This window comes from Sturnus vulgaris, chromosome W (genome assembly GCF_052056855.1).
Source record: "Sturnus vulgaris isolate bStuVul1 chromosome W, bStuVul1.hap1, whole genome shotgun sequence".
NCBI lineage: Eukaryota > Metazoa > Chordata > Aves > Passeriformes > Sturnidae > Sturnus > Sturnus vulgaris.
Window position 1 is genome coordinate 376,944 of NC_142282.1, and position 19,114 is coordinate 396,057.

Below are 19,114 nucleotides of genomic sequence, written 5' to 3' on the forward strand. Positions count from 1 at the left end.
GCTCCCCTCAGGGCGCGGCCCCTCAGGGCGCGGAGCCCGCGCTCCCCTCAGGGAGCGGCCCCTCAGGGCGCGGAGCCCGCGCTCCCCTCAGGGAGCGGCCCCTCAGGGCGCGGTGCCCGCGCTCCCCTCAGGGCGCGGAGCCCGCGCTCCCCTCAGGGAGCGGCCCCTCAGGACGCGGAGCCCGCGCTCCCCTCAGCGAGCGGCCCCTCAGGGCGCGGAGTCCGCGCTCCCCTCAGGGCGCGGCCCCTCAGGGCGCGGGGCCCGCGCTCCCCTCAGGGAGCGGCCCCTCTGGCGGACCCCGCCCGGCCGCCCCGTCCCGCGCTGCCCGCGCGGCGCTTCCTTCCGGGCGGCAGCCCCGCCCGGCGGGCAGCGATGGAGCGCGGCGCGGCGGAGCCGCTGCCCCTCAGCCGCCTGGCCGGGCCGCTGCTCCGCAGGCTCAGCGAGCTGCTGGACCGCGCGGCGCCCGGCAAGGGCTGGCGGGAGCTGGCGCGGCGAGCGGGGAGCCGCGGCACGGTGCGGCTGAGGTGAGCGCGGGAAGCGGCGGGGCGGGCAGCGGCGGCACCGCGCGGGCCAGCGGTGGATGCTTATCTTTACCGCTCTCTAATCCCGTAAAACACTGAAAGTCCACTTGATAAGTGAAGGTATCATCACATACTGAAGGTGTCTTGCCCCCAGATTTGCGTGGCACTGAGATTTAATTAAAGAAACGTTGATAAATCTTTAGTGGGAATACGTAGCCTTGTATTCGCTTTAGTTAGCTGTCGTTATTGCCTTCTTTGTGTTGATTGAATCCGCTGTGATTGAAAGTGCGTGATGACAGCACCAAAGTTGTAACTACAGTTCAGATGGAGTTAACTAAACTGCACAGTCGGCCTGTTAGCCTGGGCTCCAGCAGTCAGTTGTTTACAGCAACTTAAAAATCAGTCTTCCTGTACTTTGAAGTTAAGAGTCTGACTCACTCTCTACGGCTTCTGAATTAGGCTCATGGAAATGAAAGGTGCTGTACTTTTTCTGCTGAGACTTTACAAGAGAAAAATAGAAGGTTTCTTAATACATTTGCTGAGAATTTTGAGGTACACACATCTGTTGTACCATCCAGCTCACTAATACCAGTTTCTGTCTATGGGGGTGTCACTGAATAACCTCTGAACTTCTGAAAGTTGAAGGAAATGCTGCAAACATGTCCAAATCAGCTAGGAATTTCCCATCTCTATTTTTAAAAAATCTTTTTATTTATCTACAAGTGATTGTTAACCCAGGTTCTTTCTGAGCAAAAAGTATTAAGAAGGTCTGTGATGTGTCTTTCTCACATTATTCTGTAGCCCTCTGGATTTGGAGCAGTGTTCCCTGCAGGTGCTGGAGCCAGAAGGCAGTCCCAGCTGGAGTCTCCTGAAGCTGCTGGGGGATCGAGGCTGCACTGTGGTGGAGCTGGCAGAGTCCTTGAAGGCCCTGGAGCACACAGAGGCTCTCCGATGTCTCAGCCATTCAGGTCAGTTCTGGGCTGTGCTTTCACTGCAGCCCTGGATTTTAGACTGGAAACGCTCAAGGTTGCATTCTACAGTAACTAAAAACATCTTTAGTGCTTGAATTCTGGTACTCGGGATCCAGATGATTACCAAGATAATTGGCTCATCTAATTCTGAGGTTAAAAGTAAGCCAAGCCTTCATGCAGTGTTATTGCAGACTTGGATTTGGCTGCATGGGTGTGCTGGGTGTTGTCATTCTGTCTGCTGACTGGGCTTTGGTGTCAGCCTGTGCCTTCAGGAGGTGCTTATGAACCTGAAATGGACAGGCAGGTAGTGCTGCCAGCACTTGGGTCTGGAGGTGTCACTAAATTACCCCAAGTGAAGGGAAAGGGTCCAGTTAGGGCAGTTCTGGTATGTGCTGGATTCGGTCGAGCTTGCTAGCTGGACAAATAAACTAACTTAGGATAGAACTAGATTATTTTCTGCTAACACATGGGCTTGATGATCCGTGTGGATCCCTTGCATTTCAGCATATTCTGTGATTCAGTGTGGTTGTTCACAAAGTCTGGGAAGTGGGGCAGCACAAAGACATACGCAAGCAGGGCCATGTAGATCAAGTGCTACTTGCTGACCAGAGCCCTCTCTTAGGTCCTTCTTCTTCAGGATGGGGTGAAATTCAACCCCCTGAGAAATGAAAAAAGCTTTTCTTTGAATGGGAAGTGGAAATGAGACCTGCAGGCTCCTTGCCATTCTGATGGCTGTCCTGTTCTTTGGACAATGTGTGAAAAGAAGCCATGGGCTGAGAACCATCATTAGGACAGTCTTGGGATTTTTCAAGCTTATTGTAGCAATGCTTTTCATTCTTCCATCAATGAAAGTATTTCCTAGTGTGTCAGCTAAGGATCTAACAATTGAATTATAGGTAAGAATATGAATACTGAATTTGCATGTATTTCTTCATAATTTTCCTGTGTGTTAATTCTGTCTTAAAGATATGAAGATTGTTGTACAGCCAGACTCCCAAGCCGTGCTCTCTGGTCAGGTTGTCAAGTTGTGCTGCTGGGCAGCAGGACACCCATTTGTGCACTACCAGTGGTTCAAGCAGGAAAAAGAGGTAAGGGTTCATAAGAGAATGCAGGGTTTTTAAGTAGTGAAAATAACACATGATGATTTTGGATCGTCCTTTTTTTAAGACTCTTATTCACAATGAGAGAAGATTGCTGTTATACTCATAAAACCAAAAGTTTAAGAAATGCTGGACAATGATCCTATGAACGTGCTAAAACAAAGCGCTGATTCCTTATATTCACACCACTTCATTCCTGAGGGCTGTGAATGTGGAATGGGGCAGAAAGGAACCTGTAAATTCAGTTGTCTCAGCCTACCAGTAAATTTCGAGTAAGTGAAGGAGTTCAGGATGGTGTTATGGACTTGGAAATAAATATTATAATGCTTCATCCTAGTTTAGATTAAACCAATTGAAATTGAAGTATTTTTACTTCATCTGTGATGCAGGTTCCCCATGGTAATTCTCCAGAACTGGTTTTGAGTCCAGTGAGTGTAAAGGATTCTGGCTTTTACATCTGCCGAGTGAACAGTGAATCTTCTTTCATGTTCAGTCGGTGGGCACGCCTTGAAGTTTGTGACCTTCAGGATATGCCTCATGGTGAGTGGCAAAAATGCCTTCTGAAAGTGCCTTCCTGCTTCCTCAAGACACTTGGGTCCCTGTTGCTGTGCTGAAGTTGTCTCACACTTCCTTTTCTTGTTACTTATTTTCATTTTTAAGGGCGCTTAATGGGTTTGCCTGAAAACAAGTTGTGCATTTGTAATCAGCCTCAGCCACAAAACCTGACAGTGGGGGATGCTTTGGTACTAGAATGTGGCGCTGTTGGAAACCCAATTCCTAATTACCAATGGTTCAGAAATGGATTTCCTTTGGCAAATGGGAGCAAAAATGTCTACACAGTAAGTTACTGCGATGGGCCACACTTGGGAGCCAATGTTAAGCACCTTAAGCTTACCACAGAAAGTTCCCTTGAAGAAAATAATTTCTCCAGAACCTTGATAACTTCTGATGAAGTGCTGCTTTTAGTTTTTTTACTTTTTCTTGCCTATGGGGCTTAGGTGCAAGGCTTAAATACTTGATGCAGGTATTTTCTGGAGGTCTGTTGGCATGATTGTAATGATGCTTGCATAGGTAACTTACGTGGATGTGGGACATCAGGGAACGTATTGGTGTCATGTATTCAATGACCGGGAGAGCGAAGACAGCAAGAAAGTAGAAGTCATTATAGGTAAGGAGTTATTTCTTCTGTTTCATACAGGTCAGCTCCTTTGTCCATTTCTCCCACATCACTAAAATTTATTTTTGAAGCTTACAGTATTAAGCCAAGCACATGCCTTCTATATTTTCAGTTTATCCATTTGTTAAAACACCTGTGCTTGCATCCAGCAAACGGAATTTTAGAGCTTTGGGTTTTTGTGGTAACCAGCACAGAAGTGCTATCCCTTTTTGGCCTTTCCAGCATGTATGTCTTGTTAGCAGATTGGAAGCTGATTTATGCTTTATCACAATTACAAACCACTTTAACCCCTGCTGGAGACATGAACTCTGTTACATGGAGTCCTTCAGCAATCAGGAGAGGTGAGATTGTTCAAGTAGAGTGAATGAACATGTTTAAGTGCATGTGTATTTGAAGTGAGTTGTAGAGCAGATCTGTTTATATAGCTTCTATATCTGTCGATACTATTGTGTAATTTCCTAACTAAGAAACACCCTAGTTTAGTACTGCTGAGTTTCAGGAATCGTTACTGTGCAGTGTTATGGCCAATACAGATTTACAGTGCTGTAAAGTGAGCCAGATTGCAGAGCAGCTTGACAGTGCCCTTTGTCTTCCACCTTGTGTGCTAACTCTCGTAACTGAGAGCTTGTCTTCCAATTTTTTCCCCTCCTTAAAACGCAAGGAAGGAAAGCTATGGCAGTGGAGTGCACAGAAGGTAATGTAAACCTCTAGTTGTGAATCAGTTTTTAAAATCAGTGATGGGAATGACAAGTTGTTGAGTGTGTTGCTGAAAGGCGTGTGGGTGAAGAGCTTTGATTTAAAACACTGATGGATGATGCAACAGTCCTTTTGCATGTGCTTCTCTCTTCTTTGCCTGGACACCATGATCTAGATCACACAGGAGAAAAACCAGGCTACTTTCTTCTTTTGTGGTATTCAAATGAATATAAAGATCTGGAGATTTCTTTGGTGGGGCTCAGGAGGCAACATCCTAGCAAGAAAATCTGGAGATGTTCAGGAACCTGAGAGTTCTTAGACAGCTGGCTAGAGCTAGTTTCAATGTCAACTCCATGTCTGCAGAAGTGTTTCTAGCAGCTTCCTTAGGATGATTTCTGTTCTCCTTTGCATCGTTGCAACAGGGAGGAAGAAGTGTGTTGTGCCCTTTAATGTTGGTACCATCCCTCGACTACTGAGAATCTCAGAGTCTGCAATATTCACAGCACAGGGGATTTGGTACAATGGTGTGAGGCTGCTTTGAGAGAGCACTGGTGCTTCAGAGATGTTCCCTTTTCTTTTCCAGTGTTCTCAGAATAAAGAGGTGAAACCCCTGGTAGCTTAGAATGTTTAAAAATGGTGTCTGAAGTCTTTCTGAATAGACATGGCTTCCCAAAATCAGATTTTTTGCTCAGGATGTTACTTTTTCAGCAGCCCTTCAAATTTCTGTTCTCCAGTGGGACGATTCTGATACCTTATTCCTTTTTCCTTCAACCTCCTTGCATGCCTGTGGGATCATAACTGTCCCCTGCTTTGTTTTTACATTACTGTACTGCAATGCTGTGTCTAGTACAGCTTAATGATTGCTATAGGATTTTCTCTTCTCTTGTCTTCTCTTCTCTGGTTGGAATAAGCACAGAAGGTTCGATTTGCAGAAATGCAAAGCCAAAGTATTTTAGAAAGGCAGTTTGTTTTCTGTGTTCAGCTTTGTTTAATAATGGCATGGCAGTTACATTTTTACTAATAAAATGGGGGTTCTTCTTCTTGTTTAAACTATTACTTTATTGGTGTTTTCCTTCACAGAAGATTTAAGTGATCTTCAGGAATCAGGCAAGTCATAAGTTTTGAAAAACTTTAATTTTGCATCTTCATTTTATGTTACAAGTCACTGATGTTACAAGTCACTGAAGGCTTGCTGGGTGCAATATAAACTTTACAGTATTTGGATGTATCTGTAACTGAGAATTGAATAGCAGCTGGTATCATCTTAAGAGCATTACAGCTTTCTAGTTCCAAGAGATTAAACTTAAAGCATATAGAAAATCATAGGGGTGCTGTTTGTAAAATCACCCAAGGCTGCACACCTATTTACACAGATACAAAGGGAATTATCTTTCTTGTCTGTGGTTTCTTGGGACTCTCAGTTTTAGCACATTGCTGCTTTCTCAGATAATTAATGTGAAAAAGATGTGAGGTGTCTGCCTATACCCATGGTATGTTGAATGGCATATTTCTTACAGTCATGTTGGAGTCAGCCAATGTGATTTGAAGCCTGTTGGGTGTTTATTGTAGAAGTGTAGATCCATAGTGTTGCTCCAGAGGGGATTATCCCTGATACACTTTTCCCAAAATCTCAATTCCCAAAGATAGTTTCCTGGGTTAGATATCAAATACATTTATGTTTGCCCAACCTCAGTTTCAGTCACGGAAGGGCTTCTCTGTCATACTGTGTCATGTAGCAGATGTACCACTTTGGAACACTGCTTACTGTTTCTCTTGGCACAGCATTGGCTCTGCCACCCCTCTGTGAAGTACAAAATAAAAGAATTTTCACATCCAGATGAATCCCTGTTAAGCATCCTCCATCTTGCATGTCTGCATTTTGTTTGGAGAGGATGAACTGTTCAGATTCACTGAAAGTGCCAGTGTGCAGGTTGTGAAATTCAGCATCTATTCTTTCTTAATCTATAGAACTAGCTATTCACATCCTGACAGGTGTTTGCTGGAAGAGGATGAAGGAAATCAGCTAAACAAAAACAACAGTGTCATCAAAACACCCCTAAACTCCACCAAATCAAAAAGAGGACTTTTCCTTGCATTAAACTAGCAAAATGTTAGACAAAGCAGTGCCACTAGACTATGGCTGCGGGGAAGATGCAGTTTATTTCCTGTAGTCATTGACACACTGCTCTTTTCTTCTATTTCACACAGACCCACGAGAAGAACCAAGTCACAGACCTGTGGGTAGGTAGTTTTGTACTGAAATGACTGTATGTATTTGACATCTAGGAAGCAGATTTTTCTGCTTCTGAGTATTGCTACTACTGACACTGCCAGTGCAAGACCTATGGGGCAAATAGAGAGCTCTAGAGGGAGACCTGTGGGCATTTGTGTAGTCCTTTTAGAATGCTTGCTTGCCCTTTCCAGAGTAAACTCTACTGAGGACACCAGTATTTTTAGTGACCCTGTGAGGCATCTGCAGCTTCTCATCTGTTTCAGTTTACTGCTTCAGATTCCTGTGGCCAGGCCTTAGCCAGTGTGTTACTCCATTCCTTTGAATGCTTGGAGGCAGTGCTATTGGGAAGATGTGATAGAGAGGATTGCTATCCTGGCTGCTGAGGAAATGCTGTCCTTGCAGGCTCAGCTCTCTCTGTTCTGTCATGTGGATGCTTTGATGCTGAGCTGAAGCTCATAAAGAGATGGGTAACACGTGATAGGAATAGTTGCTAGGTTTTTAAATCACATTCTTAAATTTGCACTGTAGACTTGAGTGGCAGGCATGTTGTCCTGTTGATGCTAAACCAGGTGGAAAGGCTGCTGGCCTCTGTCAGAGTTTCATGGCTCTTTCAGGTTCATCAGTGTGAGGGGGAGTGTAAGTGCTCCCCTCTCACGGGTAAGTTTTTTCTTCAGGCTGGAAAGACAGTTGAGCTGTGTTGTTGATGTGGGATGACTTGTAAAATCACATAAAATATTGTGCCTGAATGAGATTGGATACTTTTTCCACTTTGGAAAACCTTAAATTTAAAGGTGTTGAATTCATGGAATATATAAATGTGGTATGTTTTTTTTTTCCTCTCTGTGTCTTGGCAGCCACAGACAAGGTGGCTCTGTTAATAGGAAACATGAGCTACTGGAATCATCCCCAGCTCAAGGCTCCAATGGTAGATGTCTATGAATTGACCAATTTGTTAAGGCAGCTGGATTTCAAAGTTGTTTCTTTGCTGGATCTTACTGAGTCTGAGATGCGAAATGCAGTGGATGAATTTTTACTTCTCCTGGACAAAGGAGTTTATGGTAAGGACACATAAAATCCCTTCTGAAGTAGGTCAGTGTTGTGTGTATCAAGTAGCAAACATCTGGTATTTGCCTCTGCTAAACAAACTTCAGGGTAACTATGATGTATGTAGAACGGGAAGAATAAGTTAAAAGCACCCACCAGCATATCCTCTGACTTTGGTTAAAATGCCATTGTTCCTTTACTTTTAGAACAGGTCAAATGTTTGACCTTCATTCTTTAACCACACCTAAAAGTGCAGTGCAGGCTTTTATTTTGTTTGGTAGTATTGGTAGTACCTTGATTGCCTAGATTTGATTCTGGAGGACAAAGCACAAAACAGAAGTGGGGGAGAGCATGATGGAATTGATGCATGGAGCAAAAGCCTGGCATGGAAAAGGCCCAGAGTGTTTGGAGTGTAAGAAAAGTTCTTAAGTTTTCCGCTGACTGCCACTATTTTGCCATTTTTCTAAGATTGTATTTGCTAAGATGGTATAAAAAACTCCAGAAATTATTTAGGACAGAGACTAAAAAGTGTTCCCAGGCCCCTATTTAATAGATTTCAGAATTCCTGTAGTAAAAGTCCATTTGAGAAAACATGATTTGATCCTTTTTGGAACACAAGGTCAGCTTATTTCTTGGCAATGACTTTTTTTGTGAGTGTGTTACCTGATGCTCTGTCTGTGCAGAACTGCCTGCTCTGACATTTGGGCATTTATATCTGAGCCAAAACCTGCCTGACACGAAGCCTTGGTCTGGCAGGAACATGAGGCATTTGAGAGCAGTTTGCTTTTATTATTCCCTGGGAAATAGATGGGCTTATCTATCTGGGTGAGCTTTGAGATTTTTGCACCTTCTCAGTTTTTCTCAGTAATTGTGGACATGAATGTAGCAAATAAAGTACTGAAAGGCTTTAATGAATTTCTCAGCAGCACATGTGAAAGCTCTTACATGGCATATTTTTGCAGTTGTACTTTTCCAGCCAGTTGATACAAAAGGTAAGCAGAACACTTCTTCAGTGGTGTTTGGCAATAACTACTTCAGTTTAAATGATCACTTTATTCTTTCTGCATAGTGGCTATTAATGGCTTAAAGCCTATAAAGGATGCTGTCAGTGCACAAATAGGTAATGATTTATTGCCTTTTCTAGTGGGCATAGCTTCAAATAGAAGAGGCATAGTGACTACTGCTGTTTAGCCCCTGCTACATATAAACCTGATGCCTAGTAGGTTGTGTAATTCTGGCTTACTGCCAGGAAAGTGGCATTTCAGATGCTGATCCTTAAGGGCAGGAGTAGTAAACAAAGTGGTTATGATTGTCTCCTCTGCTGTCTTAGACTGTGCTGTTCTAAATGTAGGTTGCAATTAACATTGTATTCCACACAGGGTAAAAGCACAGACCCATGCGTTTGGAAGTCTAAAAATATTTAGGCTGCTTTCTTTTTAAATGAGAGGGACTGAGGGAGGGAGGGAGGCAGATATCACTTAAATGCTGACGCCTCTGAGGAACCCGAGCCTACTTAAAATTGTTGTGTGTGAGTCTCCGTTGAGGCCTTCCAAACATGTTTACTCCACTTACCCCAGGTATGTGCAGATTTATTTCTGATCTTGAGCTCAGCATATTAACTGTTGCAGGTACCTGGCACGTAGCACAGTCATCTGCCAAGGATAGAAAAGGAATGTAGTCAGTCAGTGAGTCAATTACTTACAGAATATATGCTCAGATACATAGAATCTCAAATATAACCCTGATTTAGGTCCAGATCCAAACTCTGGAAATCATATGAAGACTTTCCATTTAACTTAGGGCCTGACACAAGGTCATGCTGTCGCACTTCATACCATTTTTAGCTCTCTTGAAGCTCGCCAGGCAAAGGTAGCTCTCATGTTTTCATTTCTTGTAGCTGTGTGTAGTGAAAAGGTGAAAACATCTAGCATGCCCACCTCCACGAGCTAAATTAACAGTAGATCATCTTAGTATGTTAGGGTGAGGCTTATTTTGGGTTTTCTCTGAATGTGCCTGTGTTGTAGTGACTTAAAATTTTCAGCACATTTTAGTACGAATAAGAATGCCATATCTCAAATTAAGAATGCCATATCTCCATCCAGCATAAATTGTCAGATTTCTCTTGACTTTTATTCAGCTGAGAACTATATTCTAATTGCAGATCTGACCCACTGAGTGCTTTGACTAGGTAAATAAAAATTCTTTTCAAAGGATGGAATTTGCATCAAGGAAAAACAGCACTGGGAATAGGCAATAGGAAAATTCAGTTAAATCATACAACTTGATTGTTGTGCAATCTGGTAACTGCATTTTATGGCAGAAGAGATTATTGATTCTAAGATCATCTAATCTTCATGCAAATTTATAAGACTTTAATATTGGACATTTTTATTCATATAAGGAAAGTCTAAGTCCTAGCTTGCAGTTTCCTTTCTCAGGGTTGAGAAAAAACTTCTTTTAATTTCCTGATCAGGTTGGTTTATTTCTACAAAAATATTGCATGTTTTATTGAAGATTCTAAATCTTAAAATGTTGTAGACTGTTGTGTAGTGACACATGAGGGACATGATGGCAGGATAATAGTTTCTGGTTAGGTAAGCGTGCAAAGAGTTTGTATGTTTAGTAGACCCAGAAGAGTCATGAATCTGTAACTAGGAGATAGAGCTGCAATCAAGTGAACATGAGGTGTTGGTAGTTTGGTAATGGGGATGTGCTCTGGAGTCCTACCAAACTCTTCAGCATTTCTTTTCTGTCTATAAACTGCAGACCTACTGCTGCTCAGAGCTTTCTAACTGCACATGTGAAGAAGATATTTTACAGCTGGCACATTTCCTTGTTCCTATCTGTGAGTTGCACATCACCCATAAGAGACTCTCCCTGTTAGAGGTCATAGCTACTTAGAGCATTTTAAGAATGTGTAACTTGGTATGTTTATGCAAATATCTAACTGATTCTATTGCATGTGTGATTTTTGTGCTTCTTTTAATTTATTGTGTTAGTGTATTGTGGAGTTGATGTTAATGTGGCTTGGAGTGGCTTCAGTGAACTCCCTGGCCCAGAGTGAGTGCTATGCACGGCAGGTTTGACCTGCAGAAATGGACAGAAGTCTCTGATGCACTGCTCACTGTCACACCTGTTTTGAACCCAGGTTTGTTATACTATGCTGGCCATGGCTACGAAAACTATGGGAACAGTTTCATGGTTCCTGTTGATGCTCCGAATCCCTACCAGTCAGCAAACTGCCTGTGCGTGCAGAACATCCTGCGGCTGATGCAGGAGAAGCAGACGGGGCTCAACGTGTTCCTGTTGGATATGTGTCGCAAAAGGTACCTCCTGCATTCCTGAATTCACTGCACTGCAAGGTTCATGGTTCTGAGAATTCACAGCCTGCACCTGAGTGCTTTTAGCATCAGTAGGATTCACCCGCAGACTTCTGCCTGTGGCCTTGGATAGAGATGTGAACCTGGTGGTTAGACTTTGTCCCCACAGGTGCATACCTGCCTTCTGAACTCAATGACATTTCATTCTTTCTTGCTGTTGTTTTTTAAAAGTTATAGAAGTGAAATTGGGCATCTTAAAGAAGAAACGGGACCCTTTCCCCTGGGATCATTATCCATTCATTACAGGGAGGAAGGAGAATCCCTGTGATCAAAGGCATCTTAACTTAGCAGAAGGGCTCAAGTGAAGTGCTTATTTTAAAACTCTTGGGAGGCATGGATTTTGCTTCTATACTGAGGATGTTGTATCTTTATTTAGAGGTTAAAAACCGATTGATTTTTGGGATTTTTCTGCACAAAGTACTGTGTTCTTTCCATGTTGGAAAACTACTGTGATCAGTTAAACTTGTACTTGAAATCAGCTCTTCAGTCAGCACTTCTGGCAGTTGGTCTCTGAGGAATGTTTCATAGCACAAAATTGCTGGTGCTTTAGTATCTGTGGAGCCTCTAAACTTCTCTGCTAATGAAATGCCCATGACACATTCAGCTTTACAATCTGCTGTCCAACAGAAAATCCATCGACGTAAGCCTCGTACTAATAACACCATGTTTGGTGGGGAAAAGAAAAACTTTTTTAAAAAATGCCACTTTTGAAATAACCTAAAATGGGTGGATATCAGAATAGTGTTTTGCAGAGATTGCTGCCAAACTCTACTGGTTACTACAGCATGCCCTTCTCTGGGTAATGCATGGTGCCTCTGTCTTTACACTGCCCTCAGGCAGAGCGTTGATGGTGCTGACTTTTGTATTTGAGCAGTCAGGATTTATTCCAGACTGGCAGGAGTGAAACAAATTACTGGTTCTGAACTCTGCTCTTTTTTGTATTTTGAATTTGTTGCCATTATTAGTTCTCAAATTATTATTTTACTTTATTGTGTTTCCATTTATTACAGAAATGAGTATGATGACACAATTCTTATCTTGGATGCTCTGAAGGTTACAGCCAACATTGTTTTTGGATATGCAACGTAAGGAAGTTTATCTTCTTCTGTGCCACAGAAATGACTGAGATTGTATAGCTGATCTTTTTCAGAACTATGCTGTGGGCCAGTCACCTTGGTCACTTTTCAAGTGCAAAAACTGCTGAATGGAAGTAGTCAGGAGCTTTACTAAAGTCGTGTGTAATAAATTTAAGCTCCTCATATGAGCAGTTTGATGAGCAAGTCTAGTCTGTGATGTCATTATAAGAGAAACTTCCATCAGCTGCTTACAAGGGAACACAGGGAAAGAGCAGGTTGGCCTTGGACACAACCTGGTTTCAAATTGTGAGGTTTCTTTCCCCATTTGCAATATAAATGTTTTTCAGTGTTTTTTCCTTGTCTGATGCTGATCATCTCACAGGTGCCAAGGAGCAGAAGCTTTTGAAATTCAGCAGTTGGGGTTGGCCAATGGAATCTTCATGAAGTTCCTGAAGGACCGTTTGTTAGAAGACAAGAAGGTCACTGTTGTGCTTGATGAGGTTGCAGAAGGTGAACTCCAGCTTACTGCACTAACAGTCTCCTCAGTCTGCATTACAGAAAACAACTTTGCTTCCATGTCCTTCCTCTCATGGTGAATGTGTTATACTACTTAAATCTCTTTCTTACTGTCTTTTGTTCAAATAGCAGGTGCTACTGGGCAGCATATTAACAACATTGCTGATGCTGAGCTTCTTTAATAGTGTTCCATTTTATACTTTCCTCTTCAGTGAACCTTATTTGTTCTGAGTATCTGCACGGAGCTTTGAATTGTCCATCCACAAAACTGCTCTTCTGTCCTGTGATGCCTGCTGCTTGTGGTAGTCCAGTCGTTTGCATTGTTCATTTGAACAATTAACATAATCCTCCTTGCCTCAGTGCTATAGCAATGATAATGATTTGTTCTCTAAGTGCAGTAAAAAGGGAAATGCACTGTGTTAATTTGCCTGGTTCAATGATTGTATTTTTGAGTTGATGGGAGAAGCACTAAAGTGAAAAGTATGGAGGGAAAGCATACTGCTTTTCTGCAAACACCTCCAAGCATAGAATAGTGTCAGACTGATGTGTGCAGGTGCAACAGCCCAGCTCTGCCCTGGGTTCAGCAGCCTGGAGCAGCTGCAGGTCACAGAGCTTTGTGTTCTGTTCAAGAGTGCAGGCAAAGATTGCCCTGTCAGGCAGCGTGACAAGCAGTGCTGTGAGCATTCCCAGGTGTTGTGTGTCGAGGAGTACACAGGTGCTGTGCACAGGAATGTTCCCATTAAGTGTTCCATGGAAACAGCCCCCATGGAAAAGGCTGCAGCCTGCTGGCACTGTGGTTCTTGCTGTGCCTTTGCCACAAGAGTGCAGTGCTGGCTCATGGTCAGCTTGGTGGCCCCCAGATCCCCCAGGTCCTTCCCTGCAGAGCTGCATCCCGGTGCAGCAGGCCCTCTGTGGACGTGTGCAAGGGATTGTGCCTGCCCGGGAGCAGAACTTGGTGTTCCCTGTTACTGGACTTCATTTCATTCCTCTCTGCCCAATTCCACAGCCTGTCCAGGACCCTCTAAAGAGCAGTGCAGTCCTGTGGGGTATCAGCCACTCCTCCTAGTTTTTAATCATCTGCAAACTTGCCAAGTTTAGCACTCTCCTGACATGTGAGCCATTAGTGATGCTGTTAAATAATCAATATTGGGCCCTTGTATCTAAACCTAAAATACTGCTCTTGCCCCCAATTCTTTAGAATAATCTTCTCCAATGGAATTGCTCACATTCTTGAAATCAGTCACTCTAATTAGGACCTTATTCAGTCAGAGCTGTAATGCTGCTTGGACTGGCTCTGAGGAACAGGGGAGGATGCTGGCCAGGCCACATGCAACCCCTCGGGGCTCTGCAGAGCTGCTTTGGCCTTCAAGGAAGGAAGAGGCAAGGAATACTTGAAAAACTGCAGCTCTTGATGGATGTGCTGGCTCTGGCATAACCACAGCAACCACACATTGCAGGAGGGTACTTAATTCAGTTGGAATTGCAGCAGCATTGATTTTGAAAGAACCTCTCTGCATCTCCTTTTTAGATATGGGCAAGTGTCCCCTTACCAAAGGCAAGCAAGCCCTGGAGATCCGCAGCAGCTTGTCAGAGAAAAGGGCATTAACTGATCCTGTTCAACAAAGCACATCTTCTGCAGAGTCCCTGGCACGGAACCTGCAGTGGGTCAAAGCTCATGGTACAGTACAGTCTGCTTTTAGATGATCCTGCTGCCATGGTGGGAGAGGGGAGAGCATGTACTATTGAATGGAAATGGAAGAAATTCAAGGTTATAGCTACATTTTCATTACTATGTTCAGTTGGAAGTTTTTGTGTTGGGGTTTACCCCTACATGAGATAGTAAAGAACAAGGTGACATGTAGAATTCATGTATATTCAGTATATTTAAGACCCTCAGACACTGGAGAGGAGACCTATGGGTTGTCTGCCTTCTGGGACAGTCTCCCAGTACTGCGTGTCTAGCAGTGACATTTGTAAGGTGTCATTGATCTCATTCTCAAGTCATCAACTGAAATAGCCAAGTGAACTGTATGGCAAATGTGCATAATGAAAAGAAGTTTTCAATGCAGACAACTAAGAAAAATAAAATAAAATAAGACTGAGATGAGTTTCAGGCTTGCCAGCTTTTTAAGAAGGGCAGTGGGGTTTGAGACCTTTTTATCTTTTTCACCTAAACTTGTTGGAGTACATCTTCAAATTTCGCTGATAATTGGGGCAGAGGATCAGGGATGGCATTTTTAAGACCACTCGTCATATAGGAAGACTCAGAGATGCAGATGTTTATTTGTGATGTCAAACACTTAATTCCTGTTTGTTAAATGATGGAAAAAGAAAAATGCATATGCTAAGTTTATATTTAGACTGTAACAATGTGTTATTTATTGGCAGAGCTTCCAGAAAGTATGTCCCTTGAATTCCAGTGTGGTGTTGAGATTCAGTTGGGGTTTGCAGCCGAGTTCTCCAATGTCATGATAATCTATACACGGATAGTTAAGAAGCCCCCTGAAATCACAGCTTGCAGAGCCCATATCACAGACTTCCCACTCGTAAGTGCTTCCTGCTGCTGACTCATGATCTTACTCCACTGAAGTTGAAAATTTTCTGCTCCACCCATATCATGCTACATCTTGTATAATAAAATAGGTGTAAAGTGCTGCAACTTCCCAAACTGAAAGAAATACTATTTTATGATCTACAAATTCTGTATCGTCGATTAAGTTCTTTTTTTTTTCTTGCAACAGGACTTGGATGTAGATCCTAAAGAGACCAATAAAGGAACCCCTGAAGAAACTGGAAGCTATTTAGTATCAAAGGACCTTCCCAAACACTGCCTCTACACCAGGCTGAGTGCACTGCAAAAACTGAGGGTTAGTATATATTATTCATTACAAGTTTGTCCAGACATTGACATTATTTATGTTGCTTTGCAGTTCTGTTGAGGCAGCTGTGCATTGTTAGTGTAGTAAGTTCTGTGGAGGGAAAGAAAGGATAATAACACAGTTCAATGACTTTAATTTCAGCTGAAAAGTAAAAGGCAGGGAATCGATGCATACGCAGTCCTGAAACAAGCGTGCAAGGCCCTTTGTATTTTCCAGGCCCATGCTGAGCTTGGCCAAGATGGTTATTTCTGTGCAGATCACCTCTTGCATGCTCTGAGAGTTTTCCTATGCTTTTTAGGAAGAACATGACCTGGAGCAGAGCTGCCTCTTACAAAGTCATTAGTAGGAGATGAAAGTGTTGTGTATCATCAGCCTGTGTTCCTGGGCACACAGTTTTTGAAAGGTTCTCACCTCAGCAGAATGGGGCACTGCTAAGTGTCTCTGTATCTTTGTGTCATGAATATCTGTGCCAGACACAGTCTGGCATCTCTTCTTCAGTGCTTTTGGCAGCTGAGGTAACACTAGTGCTTCTAGAAATACAGAATGTTCAGTGAAGGAGCAGTGACCAAAAGAGGGCCTCAGGAAACAAGGGCTGCCCATTGTGTGTCTCTAGCTCCTAAGAAGGTCACTCTGCTTCTCCAGGAGACCAGAGCCTCTGTAAGGGTTTCCTGTAGTGTTTATTTGGAGAGGAAGTATAACCTTTTCTCTCCCCCTCTTTCCGCTTTTACAGGAACATTTAATCTTCACTGTTTGCTTGAACTATGAGTATTCAGGAATAGAAGATACAATGGATGAAAGAAAGGAAATTAATGTTGGGAAGCCCCTTATTGCTAAATTAGGCCTTCACCATGGATTCAAAACCAGGAACTGTCCCCAGACCTGTTGCATGCCTTGTTATCCTTTTCATAATCGAGTAGAATTGAGTCCAGAGGCATCTGAATACTGCATCCCTAGTCACTGCCAGCCCAGTTCCTGTCCAGGTGTTTACCATCCAAACTGTGCTTGCTCAACCAGCATCACACAACCAGAGGCATGTTCCTGCAGTGGAACTTCCAGGATACTGGCTTCAAGACATGAAGTACAGCATTATTCACCCACTGTGGAAAAGAGTAATGTACCAGTAGAGACCACTGATGATACCGTTGAACTGGAATTCTTCCTCTCTGACAGCCTTAGCTTCTCTGAGTAGCAATAGCTGGGATGTGTTTGGAATAGACCAGAGTGGCATCCTTGAACAGAGGGGACTCCACACTGCCTCTCCATCTTCTCAAGTTTGGAGACTTCTGGACAAGGCCCTGGAGAGTCTAGAGTAGGTTCTGGGAATGAGGTTGTGATGAAAATTTTTCATATCCTAACAGACAAAACTGGACCAATAGATTTAGCAATGAAAAATGAATGATTTTTATTTTTTTCACCTACTATGTTGTTTGATACAGGGAAAAATCTGAACTGCTCAGAGTTTCCCATTCCATTCTTTGGCCATCGTGTGTTAGGATTGGTCACTGATGTTCCAGTGCTTTGGAGGTAGCCAACAAGCAGCTCTGACTGCATTCTCCTCTCTGACTGTCAGATGTCCAGTGTCTGACAGCATCTGAGATGGGTAAGATCTGTGCAAGGAACCCAGAGCCTGGAGAGCCAGCAAACTGACATCGCTTTTGATCATCAGAGATCATCAGATCTCAGCTCTGATCATCAGAGGGAGCAAAGGCATGGAATCATACTGTGGTGGATTGTTTTTATTATGTTTTTTATTCTTTTACATAACATAACACTCTTAAGATTTTCGCTGATCTGGTATCTAGTTTTTCATGTTCTGGAAGAACACTAACTGGAAAGATGAGAGCAAGTGCCTCCTCATAGCAAGCAAGTTATTGCATGGTCAGTCTCACAGACATGCTGAGGGCTAAAACAAGCATCACAAGAGAAGTGATCTTTTGTTAGGTCTTTGAAAGTCTTGAGGCTTTGAAAATGTGAAAATATTGGGGTGTGAGGAAACTAAAATCAAAGGGCATTTTCAGACAGGGGTAGTAGCCTCTTCTGCAGTGGTAATATTGAGAAGAAGAATTGTTTTAATTAAGATGCCCGTCATAAAAACAAAATAAGTGAATGTTATTGAAGCAGACAAGCCAGTTTCAATCTCCAGTGGAGAGTGCTGCAGTCTGGTGGCCTGGCAATATGCAGGATGGGCACTGAGGGATGTCCTGGTGTGGCCATAAAACTTTTGAGATGGGAATGTTAATGCATCTTTAACTAGATCTGGTGGTCTTCAGGTTGCTCTGTGCTGAAAGGTGGATATAGGTACATGGATGTAGCTATTTCCAGGATGATACCCATACTTGAAGCAATCTGTACGTAAGCTTGAATTTCTGTTTTCCTTCTGCAGGGTGTTAAATGGTGCCATACCTATTAATGAGATGTACCTGCATTAACTGTTCTGTGCAGTTAACTTCTAAATCATAGCTATAGCTTGAGACATGGTCTAGGAGCTATTACTAATACTAATACTTAGTTAATACTTTGTCAGTTTCCTAATTTGTATAAAAGCTTATTATTTTTTCTTACTGTGTAATAAATCGTTGTCTACAAAATTACGTATTATGTGCATATGTAGTTGCTACATTCTTCTATGCCTTCCAACCTTAAAAAGCCCAAAACTTTATTGAAATAAAACATGCAGTGAAAGAATTTCCTTAACAGAAAAGAAGGGGAAATCTGAATCATGAGATTCAGCTCAAGATAAACAGATCTGGGCCTGGCTTGATACCCTTGCTTCTCGAAGCACAACCCTTGCCTCTTGAGACGTGCAAAGGTGGTGGATCTTTAATAGGTACCCTTGGACATATTTATATATGCATGCTTGTACTTCTCTGTGTATGAATTGATTTAAATCCCCTATGGGAGGTATAGTATGGATATTGCCATCTTAGATCCAGAATTAAATTCCTGCTGTGCTTATGGGAATTGAATCGTTTCACAAATGTTAAATTAGTCAGCAGTTAGGTGCTGCTAAATCCTTTAGGCATAAACCCTTGCCCAAGGCTGAACCCTGTGACTCAGCAGCAGGGCCTGCCTTAGCCTTTGGCATCCTTAGTGCCTGTGTAAATCATTCTACATTGATTCTAGACAGATTTTCCTCTGTGTGCATCATCCACGTAGCAGTTACCAGAGTGAACCCTGCCATTCAACCTCTAATCACCCTTTTGCACATTTACATTAAACCTGCTTTTGCTAATACCTTCAACGCAGGTTCTCTAAGTGACCTAAACCACTCAGACTTGTCCAAATCGTCTGACAAAAGTCTGCCTGTGGTACCAGAGTGTGGAGGAAAACTTATCTGTCTGAGCCCTCTTTAAAAAGAGAATGGTGATGGAAAGGCATTTTCTCACTGCAGCACTGTCTGTAGGAATTGCTCTAACTGTTCTAATCATTAGTGTTCAGATGGAAATACTCTGCTTCTTCAGCACAAGCTGCAAGCAGCACCCATTTCCTTTGGCCCAGGTCCAGGAAAGCACTTTAAAAGT

General features: G+C 42.9%; 1 protein-coding gene across 3 annotated transcripts; it reads left to right on the forward strand.

Moving 5' to 3' along the window:
- Positions 1 to 372: 372 nt before the first annotated feature.
- Positions 373 to 18,184, forward strand: LOC148220001 (mucosa-associated lymphoid tissue lymphoma translocation protein 1 homolog). 3 transcript variants are annotated; one of them, XM_088155716.1, is made up of 17 exons: positions 373 to 524; positions 1,323 to 1,489; positions 2,459 to 2,580; positions 2,982 to 3,132; positions 3,253 to 3,431; positions 3,664 to 3,760; positions 4,431 to 4,463; positions 5,546 to 5,572; positions 6,674 to 6,706; positions 7,553 to 7,756; positions 10,891 to 11,068; positions 12,133 to 12,207; positions 12,581 to 12,708; positions 14,243 to 14,392; positions 15,103 to 15,260; positions 15,456 to 15,581; positions 16,324 to 18,184. In XM_088155716.1, the coding sequence occupies exons 1-17, from the start codon at positions 373 to 375 to the stop codon at positions 16,780 to 16,782; spliced, it is 2,439 nt and encodes an 812-aa protein (XP_088011842.1). In that variant the 3' UTR covers positions 16,783 to 18,184. The 3 variants fall into 3 exon arrangements, 2 of the variants coding, with proteins under 2 accessions (XP_088011842.1, XP_088011843.1); XR_015799147.1 differs by lacking the exons at positions 15,456 to 15,581; positions 16,324 to 18,184 and having other exon boundaries at positions 12,581 to 12,677; positions 15,103 to 15,242; XM_088155717.1 differs by lacking the exons at positions 15,103 to 15,260; positions 15,456 to 15,581; positions 16,324 to 18,184 and having other exon boundaries at positions 12,581 to 12,790; positions 14,243 to 14,382.
- The last annotated feature ends 930 nt before the right edge of the window (positions 18,185 to 19,114 follow it).

Bases quoted from the DNA above. Each gene is read 5' to 3' on its own strand.
- LOC148220001 (XM_088155716.1), top strand. From the start codon at position 373: ATGGAGCGCGGCGCGGCGGAGCCGCTGCCCCTCAGCCGCCTGGCCGGG. The intron at 7,757-10,890 runs GTAAGGACACAT...TTTTGAACCCAG, and splicing joins CCTGGACAAAGGAGTTTATG to GTTTGTTATACTATGCTGGC. The intron at 15,261-15,455 runs GTAAGTGCTTCC...TTCTTGCAACAG, and splicing joins ATATCACAGACTTCCCACTC to GACTTGGATGTAGATCCTAA.